Genomic DNA, 18,870 nt, shown 5'->3' with positions numbered 1-18,870 from the left:
TGCCCGCCTGCAGCCTGCTCTCCGGCAGGTTCAAGCGGACCTGGGAACTCTCCTACCACACTATTCCCAACCAGAAATTCGTTAGGCTTTTTTCCAAACTGGTGGTCGCAGAGATGTTATCTGCCTCCCAGTAACAGGAAGTTTACCGGGGCCGGAGTCCAGGGTGTGGTGGAGTGACAGTCGGCCCGCCCGTACTTCCTAGCCCTCCCAACACTGGTCGGGACGCCCCACACCCCCAGCCCCACCAGAGGACCGCGGAGGGAGTGGGAGAGGAGGCCGGCCGCAGGGTCCGGAAAGCCCCGCGCCAGGCCAAGCAAATGGGCTCAGTGATGGCCGAGCAGGGCGGAGCTGCCCGCACCTGGGAAAATGGAGGCAGCACCGGGGCACTGAGTGGCCTGGTGGTGCAGGCAGGAGCCGCATGGGCATCCACCCCCCGAACAGAGCTGTGCCAGGGATCACTCACAGTGCTGTGCCAGGTCGGGCGCTCGCTCTGTCTCTGGTTTGTTGCCTTCCGTGTTCTCGGCGCTGCCGCCTCGGGCTGTTCAGTCGCGGCGCCGCTCGGGCGCTCCCAGGAATCTTCTTTACTGCCGGCCTGAAACCTCGAATCCTGAATAGGGCAGCTGGCCGCCTTCAGTGCGGCCCCGGCCTCCGGGATCCTGGCTGCATCCACAGCAGCCCTGGCGCCGTGTTCCCTGTTTCAAGACTCGCTTTTGCAGCTAAGAATCAGTTCTTTTCCTGCTCCACACTTCAAAGCTGTTGCCTGTAAATGAGGCAGCCTCTCCTGCCGGGGGCAAAGTGGCGTTGAGCCCCCACGACCGGCCAGCAGCAGCAGTCCTCCCTTAAGAGATGGCCAGAGGAAGGTCCACAAGTTTCCCGGCTGCCTGAGGCCCAGTGGCCACCTTTTCCACCTCAGCTACTCCGCGCCAGCCGCCGCAGCCGCCGCCATCTTGAAACCAATCTCTGTTTCTATAGTTCTTGAAATAAAATAGCATTAGGAAACTGGATTTGTTCAAGATTCAGGATGTTTTCCCTTCTATGGGCTTTAGTTCAAGAACCATCAATCCCTGGGTTGTCATAAACCATTTGGGATCTACTCTGAAGTCTCTGGCCTTCCCCGGCTTCCTGTCTCCCTGCCAAGAATGTAGTTTTGCATCTTCAGAGCTGAATGATTCTTGGACTCACAGCCTTTCTGAGTCTGGTTTCAGGTAAAGACGAGGTTGATTGATATCCCATGGGGAGAAGTCTAACCCTGAAGGCCCCAGAGCACTGGTGACATCTGGCTTGCTTAGTTATTCAGCAGCCTGGAGGGTTCAGGACCAACCTTGCCAACCACTCTGGCTTACCAGACAGTGACTAAATCTCTGCTGCCATCCCCAGAACTTCACATAAGCCTCAGTTTTCTCACCTGTAAAATGGGAATTATAATTCTAGTCATCCTGCCTCACTTCAATCAAATCAAAAAAATATGATAAAATATTTTATGAAAAACCAAAGCCCTACATAAGAATTATTTATCTGTCACACCAGTAACATGTTTAGTGTATAAAACGTAGGTAAGAAAAAAGGGAGGAGTTAGACAATAGGAATTAAATAAAAATGGGTTTAGGGGTCAACTATGTTTAGGGATAAAAGCAAAGTCAATTGGTTTCTTTATTGCAAGACTCCTCAACGGCTTTGATATGCTAATATATATTGTAAATTTCCAAGAGGGACATGAAATAGGCAGTGTTTCCCAATGTTTGTGAGTGCCTCTGCTTTTTAAAGACAGATTGTCTCATAGAATGAGTGCACATCACAGTACAGTTTGGGAAACCCTGTATTGGATTGATTTTTGTCACTATTGTTGTGATTGGACTCCAGATGGCTCAAGGCCAGCCCAGTGCCAATGCTCCCCTGAAAGTGAGGAAAACCAAGCCCCCCAGGCTTGGAGATGTGACTGCGGGCTCAGTGTCTGACGCGCTCCTCTGGTTCTCTGATGGAGCTCTCCTTTGATCGTGAGGCACCATCCGTTCTGGCTCTGATTTAAGCTCCGGTTGCCAGGGCACAGCGAGCTGTGGGGAGGGGCTGTCCAGGGGCTTGTCAGCAGCCCAGGCTTGCCCCCCACATGCTGATGCTGCGGCCGGCAGGAGGCGACCGGCACCTCCGCATAACTGAACCGGCATTAATTCTGGGCCAGAAAGACTAAGCTCTCATCTCAGTTTCTCTGCCAGGACCATCAGTAACTCTGTCTGCTCCTCGCAGCATGTTGGCAAAGGACTCGCTGGGCCTCAGACATGTAGGGAAGATGCCTTTTTCCTTTCTGCCTTCTTTACTCCTAAAGTTGCCAGAATTTGATTTTGTAAAAATAAAAAAATCTTTTGATTTTGTAATTACAAATTAAATAATACCTTTTGTAAAAACTTCAAAAGATACATATATGTGTAAGATTAAAAAGGAAAGTCTCCCTCCGTCTTCACTCATCTCATATACTGTGGGGTGTACATCCTTCTAGAGCTTTCTCTGCACATACAGATAATTGATAGATTTGCTTGTTTGTTCAGAAGTTTGGTCAGATGTAGTACCACTTTCCTATTTCACTCAACAATATTCCACTGACAGCCTCCCATGTGAGTGCTTAAATGTGAACTATCTTTTTTAAAAGATTTTTTAAAAGTCAAATTTATTAAGGGAAAATTTACATACAATAAAACTCACGCTTTCTGAGTACAATTTGATGAGTTTTTGACAAAGTGTACAAACCACCACTCCAATCAAGAGAAAAAACATTTCCATCACCATGAAGAGTTCTCTCGGCCCCCTTGCCATAACTCTCTTCTTGCATCCCTATATAGTTTTGCCTTTTCCAGAATGCTATATAAATGGAATTATACAGTATGTGGCCTGTGGTGTCTGGCATCTTCCACTTAGCATATTGTGCTTGAGTTTCTTCCATGTTACTTAGTTCATTCCATTTTATTGCTGAATAGTTTTCATTGTTTGTATATATGCAATTTGTTTATCCATTCACCAGTTGGTGACTATTGGGTTGTTTCTAGTTTTAGCTATTACAAATAAAATGATTATAAACATTCAGGTACAAGTCTTTGTGTTTTGTTTCTCTTGGATAAATACTGAAGGGTAGAATTGTTTTGTTGTATAGTAAGTGTATATTTGACCTTATAAGAAACTGAGAAGTTATTTTCCAAAGTGGCTGTACCATTTTGCATTCCCATTAGTACTGTACGAGAGTTCCAATTGCTCCACATCCTCACCAACACTTGGTATTGTCAGTCTTTGAAATTTTAGCCATTCTATTAGGTATGTAGTGGTAGCTCACTGTGTGGTTTTTTTTGTTTGTTTGTTTTTCTTTTTTGGCAGCTGGCTGGTGTGGGGATCTGAATCGTTATAACAATCTAACCAATGGAGCTAACCAGCCAGCCCCCTCTCACTTGGTTTTAATTTGCATTTTCCTAATAACTTAAGATGTTGAGTATATTTTCAAGTGCTTATTTGCCATTCATTGATATTCTTTGGTGAAGTACCTATTCACATCTTTTGCCCATTCATTTTAATTGGGCTGTTTATCTTATTATTATTAAGTTCTAAGTGTTCTTTATATATTCTGGACACAAGTCCTTTATCATATATGTGATTTGCAAATATTTTCTCATAGTTTTTTGTTTGGCTTTTGAATTAGTATTGTATTTTGAAAAGCAGAAATTTAAAAATTTTTATGAAGTCCAATTTCACATCTTTTTGTTTAAGATTTGTGCTTTTTGTCCTATTTAAGAAATCTTTGCCTAACCCAAAGTTGCTAAGATTTTCTCCTGTTTTCCTCTAGATATTTAATAGTTTTAGCTCTTAAATTTAGGTCAGTGTTCTACTTTGAACTAATTTTTATATATGGAACAAGGTAAGGGTTAAGCTTCAGTTCTGTTTGTTTTGCTTATGGAAGTCCAATTTTTCCAGGACCATGTCTTGCAAAAACAACCTTATTCTTTTAATGACTGCATAATATTTAATTGAATAGATATCCCATGATTTATTCCACCAATGTCATCTTCATGGACAGTTAGATGTTTCCAGCCTGAGCCAGTAAAGTCCATCCATGTACCTAAACCACTGGGCAGTTGAATGAGTATTTCCTTGGGTCTTCTGGGTCAAATGGCACATGCATTTTAAGTTTGATGGGACCAACAGATTGTTCTTCAGTATACACTCCCACCTACAAGGTCTGAAAATGAAGGCTCTGACTTTGATTGGCTTTATTGGTGTGAGCCTTTCTCAAAACTCAGATAATTTCCTTCTGGACAAATCTAACAGTCTGTGTTATTAGAGCCTGAAAGAATCAGAGCCCTTCCAGGAGGGTTTGAAGAAAGACAATATTTTCTGCCTTGGCCAGTTAGGGTAACCTCATAAGAAATAAGCTCATAAAAATACATGATTCCTAGAGAAATAGAAATTTACTAAAAATTGTTTAATAGGTATTGGGGGCATATAAATACTTCTGTATTGGGACCTACCCAAAGGGTAGAGGTTCCTGTAGTAACATCCCATCAGCAGTGAATTGCTCCCCAGCAGCCCGAATGTGCACATTTAGCCACTTCATGACGGGAGTCCACCTTCTCTCTCACTCTCTGACCATACTCGCCAGAGTCCTGCCTGTACCAGGCCTGGGCCAGCCAGCTGCATGTGTAAAGGCACAGAGAAGCGCTGGGAAAGCACAAGTTGTACAGTGTGCTGGAGTGTGAAGTTATGCCCCTTTTCCTGCTTTCTTTTCTTTTCGTCCTATCCGTGGTGTGATTTGATCAAATTCACTGACATTGTTGAGGATCTGTTAGGTGACAAGGACTGTCCTGGGGCTGTGGGACAGTCTGTCATCTTCAGAGATGTTAACACAGCCTAAATAGCGACACAAGGTGATTTAGAAGCAGTTCAAAAACAATAGCAACAGGTGTCATAGATAGGACATATTGGCCTAATTTGTACCAAATGCATGGTCAGTGGTGAACTCTGTGCTGAGAGAAGGAAGAAATCATGCTGGCTCTGCAGAGGAGGGATCTGAGCAGGATGGTAAAAGTTCGGATTCTGACACCAAGTTACTCAAGAGTTACCTTCCTCCCAGGTAGACTGTACCTTCTCCAGGGCACCAAAAGCCCACTGCTGGGGCTGTAGCCTCTGAGTAACAGGAGCACACCTGAGAATGTCCTGGGTAGGTTTAGCTGACAATCAATCAGCTCTTTCTGTTAAACATATCGGAAACTACATGGAGGTAACCTCTCTTTAGGCTGTTCTGTACATGTAGCCCAAGTGTACTCTTCATGCTTTCAAAAGCTTTTCTTATCAACTCTGCATCAGTTAGCTATTGCTGCCTAACAAGTCATCCTAAAACTAACTGGTCTTACCTGGGGTCACTCCTGTGGCCGCTGTCATCTGGAGACCTGGATGGCACCAGATGGTGCAAAGGGGCCTCACTCACACATCTAGTGCCTCCTCTGGGCTGGTAAGAACAGGTGGGGGCTGGCTGCTCCTACCTGCATGTGACCTCTTCAATGGTCCAGATTTTTTTTTACATGGCAACTGGTTTCCAAGGAAACACAAAAGTGGAAGAAGCTACTCAAAGCCCAGCATCCCTTCAGCCACATTCTATTGGTCAAAGCAAGTCACTAGACCAGCCCAGATTCGAGGGAGGGGAAATAGACTCCACCTTTTGATGGGAAGAGTGGCATGCACATATGGCCATGGAGGGATTTGGGTGGCCTTCTTTGCACCCACTCCCCCATGGCTCCCTGGTTTCCTTTGTGCTGTCTCTATCTACAAGTTCTAATTCATGTATGATTCATTCCAAATTACCTCATTTAACCTTTGCAACAAACCTGTAAAGGGAACATTGTCTCCATTTTATGGATGAGAAAACTGAGGCTTACAGAGGTCAATTTGTCCACAGCCACTCAGAGCTGAGAGGAAAGCTTTAGCCTGGTGCTTCAGCTGCAGAGTACAGCCTTGTATTGGGCCCTGTCCCAGCCACCTGTCCCCAGATGAAATCACTGCTCTTCTTCAGGGCTGCCACCCAGCATCCAGCACCTACCAAACTGTTTCTGAATTAACTCCTAGGAGGCAGTGGGAATATGTAAGTTAAAGCAAAATGAACAACTCTGTGGATTATTATTTTAATCATTTTATTCATTTAAAGATCTCTAGAACAGGCTTAACAAACTCATAAAAGGCATTCATTTATGAGTGCAATAATCTTTATTTGAAGAATTTTGTCTAGCCAAAGATCAAGTTAATGATGCTATTTCTCCAAATATGGTTTGATAAATAATCATTCACTTTCCTATCCATTTATTGTTTTCATTTATTTTGCTTTACATGGCATTAAAAGGTTGCAGTTTCTGGAGAGAGAGAAAAACTTTCTCACAGAGAAAGCTTTTGAAAATATAAACTATCTCCCCTCCTTTTTATTGGATGATTAAAGAAAAAAATTAAATGTCAACTTTGCATTTGTCACCCAATGGGTAAGAAGGTCACAGGCTAAGGGCAGAGGGGTTTGTCTCCGTGAAATTCAGTTTGGATCAGGAGAGCTGCTCCTGCGGGACATGTCGTTCCCAGCAGGAGGTGATGCACACAGCCATCAGGAGAGCTGTCTGCCCTTGAGGGCTGTGAACGTCTGAGACGCGGCTGCCTTTTCGCCACCTCTTCAATAGCCACTTACCTCAGTCTCCAAAAAAGAAAATTCTGACGTCTTAATTTTAATGTGGGCATTTGATCCAGTGCTTGAGATAAATATAAGCCTGTGTAGTATGGAGAAGGTTTACTGGGGAATGGTTGGCATTCTTTCTTGGTAAAGGCATGGGGGCCGGCGGGGGAGAGAGAGAGAGAGAAAGGGGGGAGGGGGAGAGAGAGATTGATTGAGGGAGAGGCAGGCAGCAGTGAGAAGACAAAGCAGAGATAAGCAGGGCTCGCTGACGTGACACTTGCCAGCCTCTGGCCAGCATGGTTGTCCTGAATCCAATGACTTTGGGAATTTATCTCCAGCTTTTCTTCCGCTCCATCGTGTCTCAGGCGACTTTCGACAACAGCACCCTCCCAATCTCAGCAGGTAAATGATGACCACAACTTTCCTCTCCTCCATGTGTCAGGGGGCAGGGGAGGACGGCAGACAGCTGTGCAATGTGTCCTGATATTTTTGCTATTCTACTCTTGCTGGAGGGAGGCTGGAAGGGAGACGGCTACTTCAGCAGCTTCCTGTCACCTGAGCTTGTGGCAGAAGCCCCTTCTGTCCTTGTTCCAAGCAGCCCCTACCTAGCTGTTCAAAGCCAGAGACCCTTTAAAAAATTGTGTCTGCCTCCCCCACTCCTTCTCTACATTTGCTGCATGATTTCATTTTGGGCAAGAATTGGGGGAGCTTGGATGGGACAGAGAAGTGCAAGTGAGAGAGAGGTGAGCCCCACGTTTCTGTAAATATAGCTCTGACCTCCAGGGGGCTTGAGTCGAAGGGGATGTTGTGGAGTAAACATGCCTCTGGCCAAGCCCAGGCAGTGTCCCCAGCCAGGACAGTCCCGCTGAAGGAAAAGGGAGTCCAGCTGGTTCTCCTGAGGCCAGGCCCCCTGCAGCCCCAGGACTGGACTTTCCCTTTCTCCAGCCCTGCCTGCTTTCTGGCTGTGCTTTCTTCTTGGGCTGAGACTTCCCTTCAGCTTCAAACAAGGCAATTAGTGGCCCTGGGAGAAGGGGATTCCAGAGTGACAGCCGGCCCTGGAGCTGGGTGTGTCTGCCAGGTACGGGCTGGGAGATTTGGGGAAGAGGCTTGGTCTGCCAGTCAGGCAACGTGTTCTGCAGGCACCAGGCTGTTGCCCTTGTCCTGTCTGACCTGGAGCAGAGGAAGTATTGGGTTACTATTATGGCTTATTTAAACCTTTCTGAGGAAACTCAAATGTTTCTGGGGGGGTTGGGGGAGGCAGGCAGAACCCCAGCCTTGATGCCTGTCCCCTCACTGTCCCCACAATTCACCTCAGCTATCCCCGGATCTCCCTAGCCAAGGCCGTCTTAGTCATGTCCTCCCATGGGAGCCTCATAAATACTTCAATTGGGACAAAAATTTCACTGCCACAGCCTCTGCTGGAAACACAGAGAGGGCCAGAAATGCCAGGCTCTCACAGAGGGCATATCTCTGAATCCAGCCCCCAACTGCTGTCCATTCATAAAAACAGCTCATCGACAAGTTGTGCTGCCAGTATTTATGCGCCCTGAGGGAGTGACTCAGAGACCGGTGTGTGGCTAATTATAAAAGTGTGAGGAACAGAAGGAGGACAGGAGGGAGGATAGTGGAGAATACCAGGGGTGGAGGGTAGGCAGGAAAGGTGGGTGTTTGTGTCACCACGAGTGTGGGGCCACATGCACCCACAAATTCAAGCTGCTTCTGGGAATGAGTGGGTCATTATTTCCCTATTCAAGGGGGAATACCTGGTAGTTAATTTGGTCTAATTCAGTGGTTCTTAATCTTGTTTGGGTCATAAATTCCTTTGAGAATCTGCAGAAGGTTTAGGACTTAAGGAAACTCAGTTTTCTGGTCCCAGCCCTGCCTCTCATGGGCTCTCTGACTTCTGGGAGGCAGTTGGCATTAGACTATAAGCACCATGTGGGCAAGGACTGTGTCTTTCTTGTACATCATCAATGTTTCCCCGGGGTCAGAACAGTGCCTGGCACATAGTAGGTGCTCAATAAATATTTGGTGAATGAATAAATAAAAACTTTTCTCATCTGTAGATGGAGTTTACCATTATCTTGTGTTACTTAATTTAGATAGAGCCAAAGTGGCTGAGGAGTTCTGAAAACTAGAGAGGAAAGAATCTCTGATTTTCTTTGGACTTCATGCTCTGGAGAGAGCCCTGGGACAGCATAGACATCTCTTAGGTGAGGTTTGCTGTGGATTGTACTGGTCAGGGCAACAGTAGGAAAAAGAAGCAACTCAGAGGGGTCAGATGAAAAGACTTCACTGAGGGAGTCACTTTCAGAGCTGTGGGTGGAGTTACGAGAACCAACAAGGAATGTTGAGGCACCTGGAGGTTAGCAGGTACAGGAAGCCTTCCCCATCCTGTGCTAGAAAAGGCAAGGGGAGGAAATAGGGAAATGTAACCCAGGGAGATCTGGAGCCTTGGAGAAGGGGCCACTGAGCAGGAGTGTTGGTCACGGAGGGACCCACAGCAGGGAGCAAGTGGAGAAGAAATACCCCGACCTCTGTCTCCTTCCATCCAACTGCCTATTGGTAGGGCCTCCCACTGGCCAAACCCACCCTGAAGCCAGCGGGCAGGGGAGCCCCTTGATGCAGGCCAGGGGGGTCAGCCTCTGGGGCACAGTGGGGACTAGAATACTGAGGCCACATATCCTCAGGCACTTCTTGTTGGATTGCTGAGTCTAGATATTCTTTCTGGCTGGGAATGTGGTCTTTAGACATTTGGTAAAACAATGGGGTAGACGTAGGGGAATCACTAAGTAACAACTCAGTATAGCAGAAGTGTCTGCTTTCTCCTGTAGAGTCATTTGGCTTGATCCTCCTCACTTGTCACCATGGCTTCGTGATAGAACAGTTCAAAAATAAATGTAGGTCTTTGTATTAGTCTGTTTCTGTTGCTTATAACAGAATACCTCAAACTGGGTAGTCTATAAAGAAATAAAATTTGTTTCTTACAGTTTCAGAGGCTGGGAAGTACAAAGTCCAGGGGGCACATCTGGTGAGGGCCTTCTACAGTAACACGGGTATCACATGGTGAGAATGGGCTGAGCAAGAGAGAGTTAATCTTCTCACTTGCCCTCCTTATAAAGCCATCACAACCATGTCCATGACCACTCAGTAAACAATCAACTCATTGCTCCAGGAATGGATCAATCCATTCACTAGTGATCCAAACACCTCTCAAAGGGATCCTTGGATCCAATCACCCCTTAAGGACCCCACTTTTCAATTACCATAGTAGGATCTTCCACCTTCTTAACACTGTTACAACGGAGATTAAGTTTCCAGTACATGAACTTTTGGGGGACACATTTGACCTATAGGCATTCTGCTCCTGGCCCCCAAAGTTCATGTCCTTCTCACAGGCAGATACATTCATTCCATCCCCAAAGTCTTAATTTGCTTCAACTCAAAAGTCCAAAGTCTCATCTGTGAAATCAGACAAGTTATCCACCTCCAAGATACAATGAGGGGACAGGCATAAGACAGAAATTCTCATTCCAAAATGGAGAAATGAGCCAAAAGGAAGGGGTAATAGGTCCCAAACAAGTCTGAAACTCAGCAAAGCAGGCATCACATCTCAAAGCTGGCAAATAATCTACCTTGACTCCATGTCTGGCATTCTCTCTGCAGGCTAGTGTGGGGTCGGGCCTCCAAGTCCTTGGTCAGCCCCACTCCTATGGCTTTCCTGTGCTCAGCCCGCACTTTAGTTCTCACAGGCTGGCATTGCACACTAGTAGCTCTACAATTCTGGAGTCTCCAAGGTTGTCCCACTCCCATGGCTCCAATGGGCGTGGCCCCAGTGGGAATTCTCTGCTGTAACATTGCGCCCAGCATTGCTCTAGTGAAGGTTGTCTACAGTGACTCTGCCCCTATGACAAATCTCTTCCTGGGTACCCAGGATTTTCCATATGTCCTTTGAAATGTGGGTGTGATGCCTTCACAAGCTCTTGTATTCTGTGAGCCTGCAGACTTAAAACCACATGGATGCCGCCAAGGTTTCCAGCTTAAATTTTCTGAAGCTGTGGGTCTAGCCACACCTGGGGCCAAATTAACCACAGCTGGAGCAGCTGGAGCATCCAGGCTGTGGGAAGTAGCATCCTGAGGTGGCCCTGGGCAGCGAGCCTGTGGAGGGTGCCTCAGGCCTGCTCCCCGAAACCATTCTGTCTCACTAGGCCTCTGGGTCTGTGATGGGAGCAGACACTTCAAAGATCTCTGAAATGCCTTCAGGGTCTTTCTTCCATTTTCTTGATGATCCCTTCCTTCTGTCCTGATCTTTTCAGCAAACGGTCAATGGGCTACACCCTTGGTTTACTTTCCCAAAGACACTTTTTCACTCTTTACGTGCCCAGGCTGAGAGTTTTCCAATGTTTTACCCTCTGCTTCCTTTTTAATTATAAATTTTGGCTTTACATCATGCCTTTGCTGCCGTAATTCAGCTTAGGCTGTCACAAGTAGCGACGCAGCTGCCTGAATGCTTTGCTGCTTAGAGATTTCTTCCACCAAATGCTCTCACCACTTTAAGTTCTATATTTCATAAAACTTTCAGGCATGAACAGAATGCAGCCAAGTTCTTTGCAACTCTGTAACAAGGGTGACTTGCTCCAGTTTCTAATAAGCTTTTTCTCATTCCCATCTGAGACCTCTTCAGAATGGCCTTTACTGTCCATATTTCTGTCATTTTGGTCACCACCATTTTGGTCATCATCCTTTAACTGGTCTCTAGGATGTTTCAAACTTTCCCTGGTCTTCTTGTCTTCTAAGCCCTCACCAGAATCTAGGCTTTTTGTAGCTTGCTCCTCCAAATTCTTCCAGCCTCTGCCCACCACCCAGTTCCAAAGCCACTTCCACATTTTCAGGTATTTGTTATAAGCAACATCCCAATTCTGGCACCAATTTTTTTTTTTATTAGTCCATTTTCTGTTGCTTATAACAGAATGCTTGAAACTGGGTAATTTATAAAAGAAACAAAATTTCGTTTACAGTTTTGGAGGCTGAGAAGTCCAAAGTCCAGGGAACACATCTGGTGAGGACCTTTTTCTTGGGGGACTTGATTCTCTACAGCAACTCAGAGTGTCACATGGTGAGAATGGGCTGAGCAAGAGAGAGTTAATCTTCTCACTCACTTTCCTTGTAAAGCTATCAGAGCCATGCCCAGGACTACCCATTAAACCATCAACCCATTACTTCATGAACAGATCAATCTGTTCACTAGGGCACAGTCCTCGAATCCAATCACTTCTTAAAGGCCCTTCCTTTCAATTACCAGAATAGAATTTTCCATCTGCTTAACACTGTTAAAATGGACATTAACTTTATAATACATGAAATTTTGGGGAACACATATGATGCATAGCAGTCTTGATATGGGAACTACTCCTTGACACAAGACAAAAAAGTTTAATTAATTAATTAATTATTATTATTATTATTTTTACACTCTAAGATGTTGCAGAGCAGTTGGTGGGGAGGGGAAAAGGAGAAAGGGGAGGAGGACAGGGTAGGAGGAGGAGGAAGCAGGGGCATGGTCATGGTCGAGGCCCAGACACAGGACAAAATTAATGCTTTAAAAATATTTTCCAACAATTTGATGTGAAATATTCTATGCAGACAGTTTCCAACTTACAAATGACTTATGGTTTTTCGACTTTACAGTGATGCAAAAGTGATATGAGGTCAGCAGAAATGCGGCTCCTAGTCAGCCACGTGATCATGAGAGTGAACAACTGATAGTCCATGATATACGTGTTGCCAGGTGATTGTGCCCAACTGTAGGCTACTGTAAGTGTCTGAGCACGTGGAAGGTAGGCTAGGCTAAACTATGTGGTTCAGTAGGTTAGGGGTATTAAATGCATTTTCGACTTAATGATATTTTCAGCTTACATTGGGTTTATCGGGACGTAATCCCATTGTAAATTGAGGAGCATACTGAATGCATACGGCTTTCACACTAACATAAAGTCAAACTATAAGTCGAACCATTGCAAATCGGGGACCCTCTGCATATTCTGAAGAAGACAAGCCGTGCATACACAGAAAAAGGGAGGCCAGGAAAATCTTTTCACTCTACCCACTATACTCAGTGAGTACCTGCTGTGTGCCTGGTGCTGTGATAAGTGCTTTAGGGGACATGGAAACAAGTAGGATGCAGCCTCTGCTCTGGGGGAACCCCTGGCTCCTGCTGTTGAAACAGCAGCAGCATGTGCCAAATGCCTCCAAGAAAGGCTGTGACAGAGGAGCAGAGCCTCTTGCAGGGCTGCAGGCAGGTGCTTACTTCCAGGTTGGGCCACACTTCACTCTTTTCAGGAAGGACTGTACTTCAGGAGCGCCAGACACAGTGTCAGCTCTCCGCATCAGATGCCTGTTACTTGGCAACCTCCACTGCTGGATCCCAGAGGGGAACCAGGAAGGGAGCAGAAAGCATCAAAAAAGCCAAAACTGATAATGGAAATCCAGCACTAAAGCACATGCATTTGACACACAGTAAATGACCTTGGGCCCTTTCTCTAAGGCTCTTACCTCTCACTTTGGACACCATTCTAACACGTTTAGATGGCAGATGTCTTGAAGTGTGGTGAATTAGGTGTAGCATATTAGATTGGGGAGAGAGGGGTTGCTGCTTAAGATAGACACAATGACAATAAGAAGTACAGCTGATAAAATTAATTCCAAGAAAAATGATAAAGAACTAGGGAGTAGTTTTGAGATTTATCTCTAGAGCCTCTGTTTTGTACTCCTGAGGGAGTCATCGACTTACAGCCCACTGACTGGTTTTCATTATGATGAGCATGAATAGTCCAGCGAAGACTGAATTGTGTTCACTTTATTTTGCTTAAGAAGCAGATAAGTGTCAGGTCTATATTAGAATGATATTGAACATGGCAATTATTAAAAATGTAGGGAGCCCTAAGTTTGGTGGATTGTCTTAATCTTTATTGGGCAATAAACCATCTGAGCACTCGGTGGCTTAAAAAAATAATCATTTATCATTGAAGTTCATGGGTTTGCAGGTTAACTGAGGGTCAGCTGATCTAGCCCGGGTTTGGCTCACTTATGGGTCTGTGGACTGACTCAGCTCCAATATCCATCCTCAGATGTAGCTCAGTAGTTGTACAATTTCCGGAATGTGAAGGCACAGACCAAAGGACAGTGATATTTGTAGAGGGGCAGACCTTCCACAGTTCAGTTTATGTAAGTCCCACAGCTCCCCTGCAATGGGTATGGCATCACTCCCACTTTTCAGATGAGGAAATGGAGGCTCAGAGAGGGTAAGTGACTTGCCCAAGGTCACACAGCTGGTACATCAAAGAGCTAGAGAATGGAATCCTGCCTCTTGACTCTAAGTCCAGGGCTTTTACCAATATAAACCAAATCTGCTTATGGCCTTGGATAAATAGTGTATTGGCTTTTAAGGTGCTGCAGGCTACCCTTATATCCTCTGGAAACCTTATCCTCTGGAAACTTTATCCTCTGGATTCTTTATTCCCCATTCCCTTCTACCTCCTCCTCAGGGTATCAGTGCCCAATATTCTGACAAAAGATTGAATATTGCTGAAGTGTGCATCACTTGCCAGTGTACTGATTTATTGCTCCATTGACAGTATTTGCATTTTAGTGGGAATTAGAGGTCTAATCTAAAGGATGCTCCAGTGAGATGAGTTTCAGCTGGGGTGTTTTGGGGGATGGGGACCTTCCTGGAGCCAGGGGAATCCCGCTTCACAAACCTTCTCTACCTTTTCTTCAGGCATTGTGAGCCAAACTACCCTCTGCCCACACAGACTCACGTGGCTTCTCTCTTCTGATACAAGATCTTCCAGGTAGACAGGAACTCTCTTGGTGATGTTTGGATCCAGGTCTCAGAGACAAGATGATGAGAAGACCCAAATCCAGTCCCGTAGAGTGAGATCATGGAGAAGGCTGTGATTTCTCCTGTTGCCTGCTAGGATAGGACCCAGGGCAGGTGTTTTGTGGCCTATAGAGCCTGATGTCCAGCCTTATTCTCTGCTGCCTGGAAGCCAGCCAGGCCACCACTTGGGAACCATCCATGCTCTTGGCACTAAATTATGGGCCATTTATTTGTGTCTGATGCTCATCAGCTATTGTTTAATGTCCCGTAATGCACTTGCCAGTCATCTCCTCTGATTTAGCTCCCCATATTTCCTCTGGATAATAAAATCAGAAAGGGTTCTTAAATTAGAGGGCTCTCTAGGGGTCCCAGGCTTCCCACCTCACTCCATCCCAAGCATAAAGCGATGAGCTCATCTCCAGCTAAGACCCAGAGAGAGGTGGGTGTGAGGGATGGGGGGGCTTTCCCCTCAGATATCCTGGGCCAAGCCCCCACATTGCCATTCACCACACTCAAGCCTGCCTTCTTCAGATCCACAGACACCACTGCCACAACCATTCAACAGCAACACAGCTCCAGAGTGAACAGAGAGCCCCTCTGGCTTCACTGAGACACCAAATAAGCTGGTGTCCTGTTCTTGAAATGCAATTCACAGTCATATGCACTACTCGTATTGCTCTTATGATCAGGACCAGTGATCCCCGAAACCTCTCATTCTACAAAGCACTTTCACAGCTACAGTTGTATTTGCCCTTCACAGTCCTGGGTTCGAATCTTGGCTTCCTTGGTTATGATCTGTGTGATGGTGGGATGGTAACTTCACTGCAGTGAGCCCCAAGGTGTGCATGTGTGAAGTGCACCTGGGATTGCAAACTCACTGTCAGGTAAAAGAATCACCTGGGGTGCTTCACACAAGCCCAGCATCCAAGCTGAAGAGCCAGTTAAGTCAGAATCTCTGGGGTATGGGATCAGGCATCAATATTGTTTATAGTTCTCCAGGGATTCTAATGCATAGCCAGGGTTAACCACTGAACTACAGCCAGCATCAGAATCACCTGGAGTGCTTTGTTAAAACACAGGCCACCGAGACCCATCCCAGGGAGTTTCTAGTTCAGTAGACTCGGGGTGGGCCCAAGGGTTTGCATCTCTTATAAGCTCCCAGGTGCAGCCGATGCTGCTAGTCCATGGACCACACTTTGAGAAGCGCTGCTCCAGCTTGCCTGAGTTACAGTGTTAGTTTCCTAGCATGGCCATTTTAACAAATCACCACAAACTTAGTGCCTTAAAACAACACACATCTATTCTCTTCCGGTCTGGAGGTGAGAAGTCTGAAGTCAAGATGCTGGAGAGGCTGAGTGCTCTCCGAAGGGCCCAGGGAAGAATGAGCTTTCTCGCCTTCCTAACTCTGGAGCTTCATCCCGGGCCCCTTTGTCCACTCTTCAAAGCTGGCAGGGCAGCATCTAGCTTCAGTGGTCACACTGCCTTCTTCTGTGTCAAATCTCCTCTGCCTCTTTCATAAGGACACTTGTGATTGATTTTAGAGCAATCCAGATAATGCAGGATGAGCTCTTCATTTTACATTTCTTAATTAATCACATCAACAAGTTTCTTTCTCCATGTAAGGTAACATTTACAGGTCCCAGGGATTAGGATCTGGGTATCTGTGGGGGCCATTATTCAGCCTCCCACAGCTACCTCTTCCCGACCCACAAGTGCTTTGTTTAAGTAACATCAGAATCAAAGGTGCAGGTATGTGCATCGACTTCATTTGGGTTTCTTCCCAGCAGGGGACCCTGAGACAGGGATTTGTGTGCAAATCATTTATTTGAAAGGTGATCCTAGTGGGCTGTGGGGAAGTGAGACAGGGAAGAGCAGATGGTCAATCCAGGGTATGTTCGTGAGCAGGTCACTGCTGTGGGCAACTGGGGCTCAGTTCTTCTGGGGACCTGAGGGAGACAGGGAACCGGGATATTTGTTCACCAGCTCCAGGGAACTTTAATCACTCTGTTCTTCCTGCTTGCCCCAAACAACTTTCTATGGCTTGGAGAAGCCCTCTGGGATAGTCGCAAGTGCCTGTGGCAGGAAGCTGCAAGCATGGACGAGATTGATGGATGCTGAGGAATAGGGGCAGAGAAGTGACAGCATCTGCTGCAGATGCTTTAAGAGACCAGCTGGGGTCCTGAAGGCCCTTATACAGTCCTCTGCCTCAGTTGCCCCTCTGAGCAGCAGTAGTTACAGCTCAGCAACCCTTCCCGCCATGATGCAGAAGTTGGGATCCAGTTGCCACATGAACCTTCTTTATCGGTAATAAATCAACCATTCATTGAGTGTGTTCTATTTACTAGACTCTTCATACTTGTTATTTCTAACTTTCACAACACTGTCACAAGGTAGCCCTTAGTGACCCCCATTCTACCAAAGAGGAACTAACATTCAGAGAGGTGCGGTCACTTGCCTGAAGTCACACAGTGCCAGTGTCAAAATTCAAGATCAGGACTCTTTGACCCCCAGATCATTGCAGAGGCAGAAACCCATTGAAATCATCTAGGAAATGGGACTAAAAGTAAGATTTACTCACAAGAAGTTATGAAGATTAAGTGGGCTAATTATGAACATAAAGTACTTTCAGTAGTGCCTGGCATACAATGTGTGATATACATACATATTCTGTCACTATTTCCAGAACCTCTCGGTGTCTCTACACATGCCAAGAGGTCATAGTTTCCTCTGCAATTCATTTGTGTCAAAAGGCAAAAATTGCATATGCTTTTTGCTTAAAATATCCCGTGAGTTAAGGCAAAAAGAAGAGACTCAGCTTTCATCTACTTTGCATTTGCAAACGCGTCCCTAAAGAAGGAACATGTTGGCTGCAGAAGGAGGCTCTTCTCATGCTGACTGGCTTTCCCAGATGCTTTAAAAATACACCTGGCCCTCTTCCATCTCCCAGCCTGGAGCATTTAGCTCCATTCAAGCCTGCACTTATCTCTCCGGGGCAACCAACACAAACACAGGCGTGAGGCGTGTGTTTGGGAACCAGTGACAGCTGAAGGGGAGGCCTCCTGGCTGCTGCAGGCTTTACACTGTCAGCCAGCCGGGGGCTGGAATAAAAAGGAAAGAAAAGAAGGAAACATTAATGTGAGTTGGACAGGTTCCTTCCCTCTTAGGTCTTCCCACACCTTCCTCCTGTGGCACCAGCCCGGCTCACCAGATCTTCTTGGTTGTCTTTCTGAGAAGTTTGCAGAAAGGCCCGGGAGCTTTCCTGCTGCTGTGGGTAGTTCTTTCCTGGGACGCGTGTTCCAGGGAGGACTTTCCAGGAGTCTCAGGCCTGGCAGGGGGCTTCTTGGGGACCCAGGGGGACAGAGGAGGAGGTGATGATGGCCATCCTACTTGTAGGACCTTCCTGTCCAACTGGGGCTCTTCCTACTTTACTGTGAATCAGGTCAGGTTTGTTCTCGTGTTTGAACTTATCCCCTATATGAGGGTCTGCATCATTATCACGGGGGTTGTAACTGAACTGTCCCTTTGTGTCCAAACAGGACCAGCTCTGTTTCTGAGACCATCCTGAGTGGGGGACCTCATGGAGTGGCCCACAGAAGGCTTCCAGATTCTCTGTGGTCATATCTAGAAACCAAATTCTCAATTATTGAGATGAGTCTTCAGGATTTAGGGGGGCTCTGAGTGAAGACGACAACCCTTTTCCCCTCTGTCTGTCTTTCTGAGAGCTGCAACAGGCGAGATCATGTGGGGAAAGTTCAAGGTGGAAAAGAAGAACGTCCCCCATGTCTAGAGAGCAGCAGGGCCCCAGGGAGGGGCGCTGGGGTGAATGGCACGTGCCCTCACTCTTTGTGTCTGCCTGTGGAGCGAGGGCAGAGGGTCCGGGTGGCTTTAGGGACAGTTAAGGCTCTGGAAATGCTTTCCTGAGAGTATCTGAGGTAAATGGTTTTTCTTTTCTTCAATTTTCTGAGTCCACCACTTTGACCCTTTCTTGCCTCTGCTGGGCAGCCCTGAAAGTAAGATGTGTCTGCAGGACAGGCTCAGGAGCTGGCCGCATGGTGACTGCCGCTAAGGTTCTTTTGCTCACGTCCGTGGAAGGTGGTGTGGGACATCTCCCTGACCCACTAGACGAAGGGTCTTGGCCAAATAGTCTTGGTTTAATCTTTTAGCAACTCAGTTTCTACTTCCATAAAATGGGAATAATAAGAATATCCACTTGGTCAGATGGAGATGAGGATGAAATGTGCTAATACACACCAAGCTTTGCACAGCTCCTGCAACATACTTAGCTCTCAGCTACTGGTTGCAACCATTATTC

At 46.3% G+C, this 18,870-nt stretch overlaps 1 protein-coding gene across 5 annotated transcripts in view; it reads left to right on the top strand.

The window, feature by feature from the left end:
- Positions 1-6,913: 6,913 nt before the first annotated feature.
- COLQ (collagen like tail subunit of asymmetric acetylcholinesterase) overlaps positions 6,914-18,870 on the top strand; it is a 58,440-nt gene continuing 46,483 nt past the window's right edge. For all 5 annotated transcript variants that reach the window (XM_063113830.1, XM_063113826.1, XM_063113825.1 and 2 more), the window contains exon 1: positions 6,914-7,081. In XM_063113830.1, the coding sequence (XP_062969900.1) occupies positions 6,976-7,081 (106 nt within the window). In that variant the 5' untranslated portion in view covers positions 6,914-6,975. The remainder of the gene's footprint in view (positions 7,082-18,870) is intronic.

Source organism: Cynocephalus volans, chromosome 11 (genome assembly GCF_027409185.1).
Source record: "Cynocephalus volans isolate mCynVol1 chromosome 11, mCynVol1.pri, whole genome shotgun sequence".
Lineage (NCBI taxonomy): Eukaryota > Metazoa > Chordata > Mammalia > Dermoptera > Cynocephalidae > Cynocephalus > Cynocephalus volans.
Note: the sequence above shows the minus strand (reverse complement) of the source record. Positions and strands in the feature narration are given on the sequence as shown.